This window comes from Watersipora subatra, chromosome 3, assembly GCF_963576615.1.
Source record: "Watersipora subatra chromosome 3, tzWatSuba1.1, whole genome shotgun sequence".
Taxonomy (NCBI): domain Eukaryota; kingdom Metazoa; phylum Bryozoa; class Gymnolaemata; order Cheilostomatida; family Watersiporidae; genus Watersipora; species Watersipora subatra.
The window spans coordinates 28,878,270-28,894,829 of record NC_088710.1 but is presented as its reverse complement, the minus strand read 5'-3'; the positions used below and the strand labels follow the sequence as shown (position 1 = coordinate 28,894,829).

General features: G+C 31.9%; 1 protein-coding gene across 1 annotated transcript in view; it reads left to right on the top strand.

Annotated features, from left to right (window-relative positions):
- The window catches only part of LOC137390486 (leucine-rich repeat-containing protein 1-like), a 51,989-nt gene extending 42,186 nt beyond the window's left edge, over positions 1-9,803 (top strand). The window contains exons 9-10 of the mRNA XM_068076815.1: positions 3,461-3,598; positions 9,731-9,803. Coding sequence (XP_067932916.1) covers positions 3,461-3,598; positions 9,731-9,803 — 211 coding nt within the window. The remainder of the gene's footprint in view (positions 1-3,460; positions 3,599-9,730) is intronic.
- Positions 9,804-16,560: the final 6,757 nt, after the last annotated feature.

Sequence of the window (16,560 nt, the reverse complement as noted above, 5' to 3'; positions counted from 1 at the left end):
AGTTTAGAATTAATCCAAAATTATCTTTTAATTCTCTGCGCGTCGAATTGCCCTGCTACTGTGCATATCGGCCCTCATTGCACCTTAATTTTTCTATCATTTTTCATGTTATTTATTTAATGTGAATAAAGCCAACAAATAAACTACCAAACATTACAGTGTAAACAGTAGCGTTATTTAAAACAACAGATGAACTTGATGAGAAGGAGAATCTTCATATAAGGATATTTTTATATAATATATTTATACATTTTATCGTACGAATAATCTACAAAATATACATAAACGAAAGCAGGTGGTTTTTGAAAATAGTACAAATGGTTTTACAAATTTGAAAAAGTTTTTTGAAATATTATCATGCATGCTAACTTAAATTATTTTATTTTTTACTGAAGGACATTATCAACAGATTTGTAAAGTTCTTGCAATTATAGCACCAGTTCAAATAAGTTACTATTTAATGCTAGGCAATGCAAGATAAATAAATATTTTATATTTTCCCACATTATTATCCGAGCTATCTTTAAAGATTTGGTTGCGTTACATCTGGGTTGATTTTAAAAGAAAGTATTTACGTCGTTTATCAGTTGATATGTTGTTTGTTGTGTTAGGTAATCTCATTGTCAAGATATTTGAAGATTAAAATCAAAAAAACTGATTGCGGTGAAAACACTCAGGCTAAAAACCATGCCCAGACTTGCCCAAAATGATGTCTCCATCTATTGTATTCACATCGGTTAATGCAATAAAAGTATAGTCCTACGCGGCTCTATTAGCATATATTTTATTTTGTATTTGCTCATGTTGGCTAGAATAAAGTTTCAAATCCAGCTACAAATACATTATTATGAATGTTTCAAACACCTCAAATGAGGGAAGCTGAAAACTTGCCTATTAACATCTTTTAAATGCTGTGTAACCGTTTGAGGATTTCAGCTTAGATGATAACAGGGCTATAATGTTTTCTATATGTTTTGCAAAACATGTTTTGCATTGTCTTCAACAATATTATTTTAATATATAATTTTTATAAGTTAAAAACCTTTCATCGCAGCACAAAGTTGTTATTAAAAACATCCATCCAAATTGTGGCCATTTACATAGATTTAGTTCATATAATATGACAAATTAATCTACTGCAGCAAACTCAAACAAAACATATTATGGTTTGTGCAGCACATATTCTTGTCTCTCTCTCTCATTTATGGCAGTTTTCAGACTGACACGACTGCTCCATTAGTGAACCTGTAATCATAAACATCCTGCAACACTAAAACAAATGTAATAATTTTCACTGATATATATATAGATATATAGATATATATTTATATTTCAAAATGAATAAATGTTAAACAAAAGCATATATACACCAAGCCAACAATTTGTAGCTTTGTTTCTAAGAGGTAAAGATGAGCATTGATCAATCGATATTCCTCACTTTTAAAAAGTGAAAAATGAACATAAATTCTAATCATGAAACTAATTTGCTAGCTAAAATGGCAAATAAAATGTTATAGCTAGGTGAAACGACTAAAAAGATATGCAACAATCATTCGTGGTAGCAAAAAGTTATATAATTTTACTCATCAGTAGACGTATTCATGAGTACTAAAATTATTCCCGTTACTTTAGAATATATGTATAGGATACTCAAAGTTAAAGATAAAATTACCTCCATTCTCCTATCTTCCTCTGCAGCATAACGCTGATGACGCCTGTCAGCTGTCAAAATTAAGCACTGTGACAAATAATCAAACTATAAATATATTACTCAGATGTTTTCTATTTGACAACTGGTGGTTTTCCCACAACCAAACACGAACGAAGCGATTGTTTAGGAGTTTTAAAATAAATGCATATGTGCAGACAACTCACAAAAATTATTCATCATCGACCGTTGCAAACCCTTGTACCGAAATCTCATCAACAAATTTAACCATTTTTCAATGGAGTCGTTTAAGTATAATAACGATACAAACACATATAAACCTAATTAAATATGTTACCAATTCTTCATTATTTGTACAAAATTTTCTAAACCTTTCCCATCTGATCGCATTATACATAAATATACAGATTAATTTGGCCTAAAATCATTATTAAAATTTGCCAAGCCTTATATTTATCAAAAATAAGACCGGCATACGAAACGCCGAGCGACAGAGAATACAATCATTAAGTCGTGTGCATTTCACGAAAAAAAATTGCACATTTCAACAGTCTACAGCATTGTCCAATTGTCGAAGGTTTCTGTAATTAACGTAAAAGTACTGAAAAGTAATCATTTCTTTTTTCCAATTTCAAAGTAACTGACATTTTGGACACCTATAAGTACTCTGGTATTCCAACTGATTTCCAAAGCAGTGGAAGTAAAGGAAATGATGATGATATTTTTTCTAACAATTATTATGAGATTATTACAATATTTAATTAAAAGAATAATCATTCGATATTATAAAATTTAATTTTAAGAATAGTTATTCGATTTTATAAGATTTAATTATAAGAATAAGCATTCAAATTTACAAGATTGAAGTGAAGTGAATTGAAGTGATCGATGTTGGGCAATATGTTACTTTTATTATTTTTTCTAAAGAGTTTTGTTAAATAGATTTTTTAAGAATCTATATAAATATCACAACTTCTTGATATTGTTAGTTATGATGTTTTGAAATGTAAGCAAAATTTTGCATTATTTTTTTACTAAAACTGTATTACTATATTAATAATATTGGTTGTTCTAATAATACCAGTGCATTTTAATTCTAATATTGCATTTCTCCTATTGCGGGGGAGAGAGATAAACATTTAATCTTTTCCTTTCAATATTGCTGTTTGATGTATATAATAACACTTAGTACATTACACCTACTATTGCAGTTATCCTATTGCACTGCAGTGCTATTTGACTGCTAATATTGCATTTCTCAACCATCAGTACCCTTTCTTTTTTCCATTATCACTTTGGTTGTGGGCTGTATGACAGGGAAATTACTAGCATATAAAGCAATGGTGAGACTTTCTGAATTATCAAATAGAACATATCATTTTTCTTGTTATACAGAATATTTTCATAACTTGAAATAAAGATCATGTTTTGTTCAGACTATTAGAGGAACTAGCAACAATTATTTCTATTGCAACTAATTAGAACAGCTTATTGTATGCTTTAGTATAATTTTATTTGTAAAGTTTATCAATATGGTCAATGGATGCAGTTATTATTTTATTATCTCAGATTAAGTAGGCAAACGATTGTGATGAATTATTTGGTATTTCTCGTGCAAAATATTGTAGCATGAATAATCTCTAGCTGTGCTATAATGAGAGCTGTGTCCGGTCGCCCCACTAAAAGCTTTAGGTTTAAAAATGTTTCTTACTGTATTGTGAGAAACCAAAGTTATGGAATTCGTGAGACATTTCATGAGAGATAAATCTGTATATTACATTTTATTTGCAGGTTGGACTCTCTGACATCGATGAGAAAGCTGAATCTCTCTTCTAACCCTATGAAAGTGCTCCCTGAGTCTATCACTGCGTTGAGTTCACTCAAAGAGCTGGATCTGTCAGATTGCAGGATAAGCCAACTCCCAGATAGGTAAATATACACATACAGTGAAACATGGATAACTCGCCCTCGGATATAGCCAACACATGGTTAACTCGACTGGATTTGCTTGGTCCGTTCCCACGCAATGATAAATGGCTCTATATAACTCGATTCAACACTGTTATAACGAACTGTTTTTTGCCCAACGGCTACCGAAACGGTTGCTATCGCTTTAGAAAATCACTTTATTCCAAGCCATAGAGGTAAACCTCAACTTTTCGTAATTCATAAGCGTCGTTATTACCTCCATCGGCAAAATATTTTTGTCAACGACTGTTCTAAAGGTTTAGTGAAATTTGATTTATGCTATACAATGAATAGCACGGACTAGCCCGGTCACGGGCGCAAGGATTTTCGCCACGCACATACAAAACAAAAACAGCATGTTGTTTTTGTTTTGTATTTGCGTGGCGAAAATCCTTGAGTGCGTGACCCGGCTAGCCCGTGATGAATAGTTTTCTGACGTTGATTCCGTGTTGAATTAACGTCGGAATGTTGAATGTTTAAAACGTCTCAAAAAATGTTGTAATCAAACGTATACGTTATCTTAGCTAAAAAAACTATTCATCGTTTGACCTAAACACAAAATACGTGTGTACATTCAATAAGTATCCATTCAAAAAGCGTGAGTGATATACAATGTACCGTAAAACCTCGTAAAACTTTTAATTGAACTGCCTCGGAGTGTTGCTCTTAACGAATCCCAGGTAAAGTAAGGTAATCTTTCCATAAACTTCAAGAAATATCGGCAAAATTGATCGTGGGTAAAACGCTCAAAAGAAAAAGATGTCTTTTCTTTGAACATTTCAGCAACGATCAAGTTTTGCCAACGTCAATCTAAAAAACGTCCTGGCAATAACATCACCTCAAACAACAAACCAATCTCAAGTGATAGAAAAATCTCTATACTTTTTGATAAAGGCGTTTTAAACTTTACATTAGAAGCATTTAATTTGAAACAAGCCATTTGTGCTTTTGATTTATATTATAGTTTGTATATGTTCATGTATCTACTAATAAATAAGTGAATACATGGACTTGTGACAGTGCTCTGATAACTTGAACACTCTGATAATTCGAACACTTTTGCTCGGTCCCTTGAAGTTTGAGTTATCCGAGTTTCACTGTACTTTGTATGAACTGTGATGAAGTTTTTTATGAGCAGCCATGATTAACTTGCTGCTGAATAAATATTGGATATTATAAGTGGGTTACATTATTTTAAAACTTTGTTAAAATATAATCTAGCTAGAGGAGTTTTTCAAAATCTTTTTAAAGTTTTATTATTTTTCTGATTAGCACCTTTCTTTATCTAAAGTAATATATTATTACTATTATTAATCTAAAGTATTATATTATTACTATTATCAGTCTAAAGTATTAGTATTGTTATTACCATATTATTCAGATTAATTAAACCTTGAGTAGTCTTAACTAATTTTAATCTGCACTGAGTTTTCATCAAAACCGCTGTTAGTGATTAAAGACAGACTTCTCTAAACTGATCAGACTATAACTGGCAGCCACATAAAAGTGCTAAATTTTTTATGAACTTTTAATTTTGGTTAGTTATAAATATTAAATATGTTAATGCTCACCATAAAACTTTCTAAAAGCAGAAGACAAAATTCGTTTACTTTCTTACATCAGTGATCCAACCTTATTCTAAATTTCTGACAGCAATATTTAATCTTCTTTCAAATCTATCACACAGCTGAGTTCTCTGTATTCATTAAAGATAGAGTTGAGCAACAAAACCCATTAATATCAGTAATGAATTTGTTTGCCAACTTTCAAGGAAGTTAAAAAATTGACAGAGATGGATAATTTTGATGGATTAATAAATCTGAACACAAAATGTGAAATAGCCTGTTAGATTTCTGGCAAACTCTATAAGCGCTGCTATCTCCATATGTTGTCTGTTTTCAAAACAGGGAAATAATTACATTTTATGCCCAGTGCATGCTGAAATTAAAATCTTTTTGAACTGTTCACTTTTTTTTAAATTACTTGAATGTTGGCTGGGAGGACTAATAATAACTTGTCATTCATTCAAAAAATTATATGTAAATAAATGGATTATTATCTTAGACATTTTCAAGTAGGCGCTAATCAATAATTGCGTGTCCTGTATTAAGATATACTAATATATAATACATATACCTTCGTGTGTACAATATATTTATTTTTTGCTGACCTGAAAAAACAAAAGTATCATTATAAAAACACCACTGTCTCTCAGCTAGATTGTAGAACACTTTCAGCTTGAAGGTGAATTATATCACACTACACTTATGTTACATGTATTTATCCAATGACTTTTAAAAGATGACCGGATAGAATTTAAATGTGGTTCTTAAACTTTTCAAATGTATTTCCGCCATTTTTCAGTTCAAAAACTATTTGTGCTACTTTACTTTGTAAATATTATCTTTTAAATCATATAAAACCATATTTTTACTTCACTTCACACTAACGATGTGCTGTAGTCTCTGCAAGTATTGCAATCAATGCATTACATAGACTGCACCACATAATTTTATGCTATCTTATTATCTCATGAAGTAAATTCCCCATACAGTTTCACTAATGTTTAACTTTTAATACCACCTAAATTTAGTCAAGCAGCCATAATAAAATATGAATCAGTTTTAATATAAATGTTGAATGTAGTTAGGATCTCGGTTGGCACAGAGTACCATTTCAACTATAGTTCACCTAAAACTACTGTTTTTGTGATAGGTCAAACCATAGAAACTTTGAAGCTAAATTAACCAAAACTTCAGCAGCCATATTTAATAATGACTTTATTCGTACACTGTTAGATCACTGAACACTCTTGTCTCATCATTTGAATTTATCAAATAAATTGTATTAAACCGGTGGATATATGTTACTTTACACAAACTATTATTTTAAAATTGTATTTTTGATCTTTAAAAAGTGTCACAGTAATAGAAAAGAAAAAAATAATGTAAAAACTGTCAGAATATTTAACAGAAACATATAATAAAAATATTACATCAGAAGAGCCAAGTGCCGCCACGTTGTTCTGTTGACAAGTGATCAGTGGTAAACGCAACCCCTTTTCAACATTCCAAAGTTTTGGTCATTTTTCTTTTCGGTAGGTTCAAGAGGTAGTAAAATAATTGGAATAATCATAGTAAAATAATAAAATAATCATTTGAATTTGACCAGTAAATCATATTAAACTAGTAAATACATGTTATTTTACACAAAATATTGTGTTAAAGTATACATTTTAGGCATTAAGAAGTATCACAGTATTTAAAATGAAAGAATAATATAAAAAACTAATAGTTCTAGCTCCAGTAGTTCAGATGTTGTTTAGTTTATGCTGGCGTAAATTATAATACGTATTTATATTGCCTCTGTCAGGTAGATACTTATTTACCTCTACATATCCATGTATTTTCTTATATACTTTCAATGGGTCTTTTATCCCATGTGTGATGATTTTTAATCATATGTTAAAGTGCTTCATGAATAAATTTATAGGACAATCAAAAATAAAAACATTACTGTGATTTCATAAAACCTACACAACTTATTGTGATGATTCTAACACCTTGTGTTCAAGTAGCTTATTTGTACCAGCAACTACTGTACCTCAGGAGTTTTTGGGACTTTAACATTTGATTTATTGGTACTCCTATCTCTCCTGATGAGTTTCCAAAATTTGTAATAAACTAAACATTCCTATATAGTAGTGTATAAATAATTGTACTTTTAGCACTAATAATAAATTTTCTGGAGGCGTGAATTCTTATATGATGTATACAATATATCATACTGGTAATATACAAATACAGAGAAAGGAGTGGGGGTGGTTTTTGGCAATAGCACAAACAGTTTTAAAAACTGGAAAAGGTTGCTTAACCCTTTCCAGTCTAATTATGAATACATGAACTGTCTTGCTATGACTAGTTAATCTGTCATACAGTGTTAGTATCAAGACAAGTGTGCATTAAAACCGTGATTGAACGGTTTAGGATTGTCCGATTTTGTTCTAGTTTTTTGTATTAGAAAGCTGGTATATTTTTCTACCAGACGGTAGTGCATGCTTGACTATCTTTTTCTGAACCCTGTATAGCATCTTAGATATGACATAAGACTTCGTGCAGAGTTTCCTGTATGCCAAGTTTGGCAAGTATGACATGGTTCCTAAAATTGTAATATCACAATGAAACTTTGTGAGATACGGTTTGAATATGTTCCAACAGGCAAGATAATCATATACATTGAGCAAGTCATCAGCCTAACTGTAACTGGCTATACTGTAAATCTTACAATCTATTTTGCTTGATTGACAGTTGTTACATTGCTATGGAAACGATAATATTAAAAATATTTTGGTCAGCTAATTTATTTTTTTATTTCTACTATTTACTAAGACTTGTACTTACCTTGCTCTTATAGATTATCATCAAATGTGTCTTGATACTCATATCTTTTATCATCTAATTATTTTCATCACCAGGGCTAATAGCAATGCATGAGGCATTTAAAAACGGCTTTTTATAATTACCGATAGCAAACAAAATGGCCGCTAACTGCTCGTAGCCTAGCGCTTTTTAAGCTTTTTAATAGGTGAATAAAAATGGCGTAGTGCCCACAGACACTTGGAACCTAAGGTAATCTGTTTCTAGAATGTATAAGCATCAAATAAAACTACTATTTTTCCTATGAAATTACAGGGCCGTCATTAGACTATGTCTAAACCGCACCCACTGGGAACCCCGGTTATTCCGGGATCAGGATGAAGAGAGCATAACTGATTCCCGGAATATCTGGGGTCAGATGCGAAAGAGTTAAATAATTCTTATGCACGCTCACTTCAATTATTGAAACATTTAATTTTTTTAATACTCTGCAAATCATAATAATAAAGTGCTCGCAAATATTGCAGGTGCTCAAACTATTTAGTATTTAAGGTTAGGCAATGCAAGATGACAGAATCTTTTCAATTATTTCCACAGAATAATTCAAAATGTTTCTAAAGGTATCAGTCACTTACGGTTAATAAATTCTCTCAACACATCACAAAGTAAAAAGGGAGTTTAAACATAGCTAACATCGACGGTCAAATTATCTATAATGATGTAACATATAGGGGGAAGAGAAGTAGCAAATGCAGATTTATTGGGTGAAATTGTTTGAAGACAGTACTTTAATAAATAGCTACATGAATAAAAATAAATGGCTTCTGGTTTTAAATCTGTAGGTGCTAGCCATATTCTTTTACATTTCATCTTCAAAAAGCAATCTAAAACTAAGTCAATACTGAGTGAAAACAAAGTTTGAGTTTGTCTCACAAACTCATGTTTTTGTCACCAAACCATCAGTTGATGATATTATATTATCCTAAGGTCTCACTTCACCATGCAGTGGTTATACATTATACACACATTTGTGACCAAAACCTTACAATAACCTAATAAATTAGACTTTAACTTTACATAACCTTAACGTACCTTAACCTTTAACCTTACCTAACGTTACGTCGGAGCGCAGTGGCAGATGTCGCAGTAGTTCACTTTCTAGCCACCACGGTTGCTTGGCCAAACCTCCAAGTTACAGGAAGATACCTGATCACCATATAAGAAATCTGGATGCCCGAGAGAGTGTTCTAGAAAATTGAATATAAAACAAAGACCAAGCTTGGTTGAGCTTATAAAGAAGAAAATGTATAAAGGAGCATGACATAATCGTTTGAGCAGAGTTGTATGCGCACACTCTTTGCATGTTTGCATGTGGTTTATTGCCTCTGTTTCATGTATGTTGAGTTATACTTATTTATTTAAATATAAGTACATGCATACATCATTGGAGTTGAACACCTGGTGTTATTGCTCGACTGTCTTGTGGTAAGTCAATGAAACCAGCAGTTTAATTTACACTGCTGGCAGTGGTGAGATCAAGTATCCGGCTTTACAAGACTGAGTTTAGAAGCAGGAACATTCCTGATATTTTGCGGAACATGTGCTAAAGACAGCATCACTTGCATTGCTTGAGTGTGTGGTGGAAAAAGATTTCTCAGAACTCGAGAAGCCACGTTGTATGAGCAACTGTGGTGGATGGAGTCTCCATTTCATTTAGCCAAGCCCAAAGCCAAGCCAGAGCTGTGCTGAGTCAAGACCAGGGCCGATCCGTGCCAGGTCCAGCCAAGTAGAATAGAGGCGGAGGTTACTAGCTATATAAGCTCGAAGATTTCTTTAGAAAAGCAGATCTGTTCTGGGCCTGTTCATTGCCTGTTACTTGAGCATTCTTGTACAACTTATGAAATAAGCAGAAATTATATGTATAAACTCATGCACCGAGTCTTGTACTAGTGGAGGGAAGTGAAGGTCGCAGCAAACATTTACACAACGTTGCCCCAGAGTTTGATGAGTTTTTTTCTAGTGCGAAAAATATTTCTTCAACTCTGTTGGCCGAGTTACGTGAGCAACGCTGCCCCAAGTTTAGTGGTTTTTCTAGTGTAAGAGAGATTTCTCTAAGATCGGTTAGCGGTGCAGCTTAAGCAGGGCTGGCCGGGATTTGGCGAGTTTTTCTAAGTAAAATAAGTACATTATTTCAAGTAATTCACAACTTTCTCTGTTAAGTGCTCTGCAGTAGTTTAAATTCAGTTGGTAGTAGTTTTGCGTGAGAGCTGCACTCCCTGTATAGCCTCATGGATATCTTTTTGTCAGGAAATAGTGTTTTAACATTGTTCAGCATGCATTCTTTAATAGTCCCACGTTCACTATACGGAGCCATAGCTTTACCAAGAATGTGAGCTACTTGGTAACTAGCAACAGTGCATATTTTCTGAATAGAAGTTGCAGATCTCATCATATTCATCTGACCACATACATGTACTTGCTGTAACAACTTCTGTAGATGCTCCTTTTTTCTCTGACGATTCCAGTTGGACATCTTCTATCATAGTCTGAGTGGTTTGTATTGTAATGTCTGACGAGGTTTGATTGCTTGTTTATAGATATTGTTTTAGAACAGATTAGGCCCACTGGTTTATTTGCTACTTCATGGAAGAACTTCTCAGTCCAATCTGTATTGAGTGATTTGTTTTTCCTGTCCACTGATGTCGAAGCCATGTTGTCAAGTGTCTCTGGTTATACTCCAAAAGTAAAAGCTAGGCAGTGTATATTGTGGTCAAATTTTTAGGCAATCTAGGGAATTCCCCAGAATAAATGTATGATTGATAACGCAGTAACTGATATAAGGAATTTAAAATTTCTGATAGAAAACTTCCCCATTTGGGAAAAAGGAAAATAGTTAATCAACCTTGTCTATATTGGAGCTACTACATTTACAAATTGAAATGTTTGTACATATTAAATTTTATTATAATAAAGTAATTTGTCACCACACCTATGCTGCGCTAATCATAATGCCTATAATTTTTTTTTACTTATCTTAAGCATTTAAAGACTCACTGAAAAATGGGCAAAGGGCCACATGTGGCCCACGGGCCCCAGTTGCCCACACCTGGTCTAGACTAATGGAAATCCTGCAAAACATTTTGAAAATGGACTTTAACCAAAAAATTAATGAATTTTTGTAGTATACTAGTCTTACAGTAGTATAATAGAGTAGCCGTCACAATTATGTGAGGTATTCAAAGGCAATGATGCAATTATTTAGTATCAAATCTAACTAGTAATATGAAAAAAACATCAAAAATCAGGTTCTTGTTTTTTATGAGCAAATCCACCACAAATGCATATAGATTCATAATTATATTTATGTGAGTATGTAAAGTTTGTGAGGTATTTTAAGAAAACACAAAGCTGAGGATAGAGATTTTATACATGCGAAATTTTACAAAAGTTGCCAACATTACAGTTTGAATGTGGGAATTGAACTTCATTATATTTTTTGTAAACATCTTAGATTAAGACTTAACTATTCTATACAGACATATATATACTTGCATTCCATTCTACCTACAAATCCTACAGAACACAACGTAAAACTTTTAAAAATATTTTCCTTCATACAAAGTATTTTCATTAATACTCTGCTCAGAACTTGCCACCTATTTTATCGTTCAAATAAAATATTTTTATTGTATGTATAAATATTAAGTAGGATTTATAAGTATATAGTACATATAAAAATTCCAAAGAACATTGTTAGAATAGTAGATCAGTTTAGTTAGGAAAATTATTGACAAAATGTGTGACAACGCTGAAATCATTACTTTGTAAAGTGCTCAAAATAAAGTTTTTTTATTACAGAAGAAACTCTCATCTTGAATACTGACTAAAAACCTTCTAAATAGTTGTTGTTATACTTACTTATACTGCTAGTTACTGTTATAAAACTTTGTTGAGAATCAATTAGCAGCATAATATCAATATCTTAGACACTTGATGTAAATAACTATTATGTAGTGATATACAAACTATTGACAAATGGTTTTTACTCACACAGCTGATATGCTACCAAAATTAAATTCATAATTTTAAAACTCTGCTACTAACAATAATCTTTGTCTTACAAAAGACTTTATGCCCTTGAGTAATTATTATAAATCATCATAACATTTAGTAACTATTTTAGTTACTATTGAAACTTTGTTGGAGATACACTACCAATATGATAAAAATATTCTAGTCCCTGTTAGCACATTTCATGATAATTCAATGGCACACAAGTGTTATCCGTCTGAACTGTTGGTTATTAAGTTATCTGGACATCATTTATATATTATTTATGTATTTTTCATATATGCACCAGTATCATGATATGACTTGTAACCTTGGAACACTTGAGAAAACTTTTACACACCTGTTACCTAAACTCTACTGAGAGTGAGAGAGAAACAATGTAGCAATGTAAAAACTATATAATTACGCAATTGGTTTTTAAAATTGTATATAATGTATATATAAATTGGTATAATGCTTGAGCAAAACCGTTTTGGTCAGAACTGCAACTTGTCTACTGGCTCTTCATTAGAAAATTAAAACTATATTTACAATGAACTTACGGAGGATACACTGAAATTGAATTTAACTGTCTCAAATATTGCACAAATTCTTTCATTTGATGAGAATTAATTGATTACTTGATTTCAGTTATTGTTGAAGTTGGATAATTAAATGATATTTTGTATTGTCTGACTGTCTAGTTTTTTTTCTTCTCAGACGGTCGACATTAAAGAGATTTAAAAAGGTTATTGTAAATATAGTAAAACCTTCTTGCATAGGCTGTTCTTAACTAGTTATAAATTCCATACAAAATGATATGCAGCGATTTAAAACTTTTTTTCAATTTCACAAAAAAGATTCATCAGCATTAAAAATATTTTCTTGTCAATTTTGAGGTATGAACACTTGAAGATTTTTTTCAATTTTTGGTTCTTTAAAATCTCTTCCCAAACCGAGTATATCAAAAAAAGGGGTAATGAAACTCATATTGAATTATGATGTTCCTGAGGAAAAAGGTAATTCCACGACCAAACACGAGGGAAGTGATTGTTTGGGAGATTCATGATAAATGCTTATGCGCACAAAACTCACAAAAAATTTTCATCAACGGTCGTCGCCAACCCTTGTACCGAAATCTCATCAACAAAGTTAACCATTTTCAATGGAGTCGTTTAAGTATAATAATGATATAAAACACATATAAACCTATTTAAATATGTTATCAAGTCTGTGTAAATTGTAGAAAATTTCCTAATCCTTTCCCATCTGATCCCATAAATAAACAGATTAATTCGCTTAAAATCATTGTTAATATTTGACAAGCCTTATTTTTATCAAAATTAAGATCGGCGATTGAAACGCCGAGCGACAGAGAATAGAACCATCAAGTCATGCGCGTTTCACAAAAACGTGCACATTTTACCAGTCTATAGCATGTTCCAATTGCTGCAGCTTTCTGTAATTAACATAGAAGTACTGAAAACTTTGTTTCTTTTTTGTCGATTTTAAAGTAACTGACATTTTTGACACTTATGAATACTTTGGTATTTCAACTGATGTCCAAAGCAGTGAAAGCAAAGGAATTCACGATGATTTTTTTCTAACGATAGTCATGAGATTATTACAATATTTAATTATAAGAATAATTATTCGATTTCATGAGATTTAATTACAAGAATAAGTGTTCAAATTTTCAAGATCGAAGTATATAGTGACCAATGTTGGGCAATATGTTACTGTTATTATTTTCTAAATAGTTTTGTTAAATAGATTTTCTAAAAATCTGTATGAATATCCCAACTTCTTGATATTGTTAGCTATGACGTTTTGAAATGTAAACAAAATTGTGCATTGGTTTTATATTATTACTGTATCACTATATTGAAGGTCAACAAAATTCACGTTACCGTTATTTGATATGAAAAGATTCACCATGTCTTACTATGTTGTGATGTAGGTGCAAAATATGTGGAAAGGTGATTACAAGCTCTTAAAAGCTCAAAAACCAACAGAAAATCGCAGCCACACGAGATCGCCGTAGTTTGGATTCCCTTTCCAAAACGGCTCAAATGTGATGTAGTTGTGAGAGATGGTCTCTGTTTACACTTTTTTGCAAGCTTACTCGTCGAAATATTTTTACAAATATACTTCACGATTCAATAAAACTATGTCTATTGTTCTTACGCGTCTATTTTATCGTCATTGTAATGCTGTCACTTTTAGCACTGATATCTTATAACCTACCGTAAAAAATTGTTAAACTTTTTAACCTTAGCTCGCAGCAGTACATATAATTGTCTTATAATTATGGCGAGCCTGTTGGTCACCTGTGATAATCGAAAAGTGCTGCAAAAATTATTTTCGAAGTATTGGGTCACATGACCAGAGAACGACTTGACGATTGAATAATGCCGAAACAAAACTGTAAAGTATCCAGCATCTATATTTGATACAGGGTCTTTGGTAAAACCCGAAGTTTTTGCCATAAACTAGTACTACTATAAGTTTTATATTGAGCTTTGTATTGGCCTTTCAATTCACGTGAGAACATACGTGACAAGGCGATAACCAAATTTCGTGGCTACGTCATTGAAATAAAGAGGTTCCAATCTATGGCCGCTTTTCGTTTTTGAGCTTTTAAGAGCTTGTAATCACATTTCCACATATTTGGCACTTACAACACAACAGAGTATGGTATGGGGAATCTTTTGATACCAAATAACTGTATTGTGAATTTTTTTGCAAGTCAACCTTTAATAATATTGGCTATTCTAATAATATCAGCGCATTTTACTTCTAATATTGCATTTCTCCTATTGCGGGAGAGTGATATAAACATACGAGAGAGCAGCCACACGAGACCGCCGTAGTTTGGATTCGCTTTCCAAAACGGCTCAAATTGGACGTAGTTGTTACAGGATGGTTCATGTTTACACTTTCATGCAACTTTATTTGTCGAAATATTTTTGCAAATATACTTTAGCATTCAATAAAACCGTGTCTATTGTTTTTACGAATCTGTTTTATCGTCATTGTAGTGCTGTCACTTTTAGCAGTGATATCTTATAACTTACCGTAAAGATTCATTTAATTTTTAACCTTAGCTCGAAGGAATACATATCATTGTCTGATAATCATGACAAACCTGTTGGTCACTTGTGATAATCAGAAAGTGCTGCAAAAATTATTTGCGAAGTATTGCCTCACATGATCAGATTACGACTCGACGTTTAGATAGTCGACGATTAGTCCAAGCCGAAACAAAACTGTGAAGTAGCGAACATCTATATTTGATTTGGGGTCTTCGGTGAAACCCAAAGTGTAGATCATAAACTAGTGCTACGATAAGTTTTATATTGAGCTTTTTATTGGCCTTTCAATTCACGTGAGAACATCACGTGACAAGACGATAGCCAAACTGTAATGACTACGTCAGAGAAATAAACAGATTGCATTATATGGCGCCTTTTCGTTTTTGTACTTTTAAGAGCTTGTAATCGCATTTCCACATATATGGCACCTACAACACAACAGAGTAAAACATGGTGGATCTTTTGATACCAAATAACTGTAATGTGAATTTTGGTGCAAGTCAACTTTTAACTTATAGCATTTTTCTGAGAAATGGCGGGTGTTAAAGGTGGATCACATGAAAGTTAGTCAGGTGCAAATCGGTCAATAGATATTTTGTATTCAGTGCCTCATAGAGGTATTAACTTGTAGATTGTCTATCTTTATTAATAAAATTAGTTTACCAAGTTTTATTGAGACTAATTACTAGCTGCATTAGTAGCTGTATTTCTTATTGTAAGAAATCAGTTTTTTTGCAAATTAGCCACTCCCTTCTGTTTTTGTTCTATTTATTTATGATATGATAGACATCAGACGACTTATGAAAAAAGATTAAGCGCAGTGATGAAAAGTCGCACTAGAAATATTTTACACACATAATTTTTCTTTCACTATATTTGTGGCTTTTTGTAAATCAATGTTGAAACTCACTGATTTACCAGGAAAAATATATTGTTAGTCTCGTTATTCGGAATGTTTTCATAACTTGAGATACAGATTATGTCTTGTTCAGATTATTAGCGAAACTAAAACAATGTATTGTATGCTTTGGTTTAATTTTATTTGTAAAAGTAATCAATAGTGTTATTGATGCAGCTTTTTTGATAGGAGTTTCTGATTGTGAGGAGTTCTTTGGTGAGTAATTCTTGTGCAAAATATTTTAGTAAATATAATCTTTAGGTTTAATATAATAAGAGCTGTGTCTGTCGCCTTGCTAAAAGCTTTAAGAAGAGGGTTTGCCTCGCACAGGAATGAAATCTGAATATTTGATTTAATTTGTAACTAATTTTAATTAGTTAAATATTTTTTTAAATATTTAATTTTAATCAATATTTAAATTTAATTTAAAATTATGTTAATTTTAATTCCCACATTTAATTTGGGACATCACTTTTATTTCATGGTTCACATGCTAATTTAAAT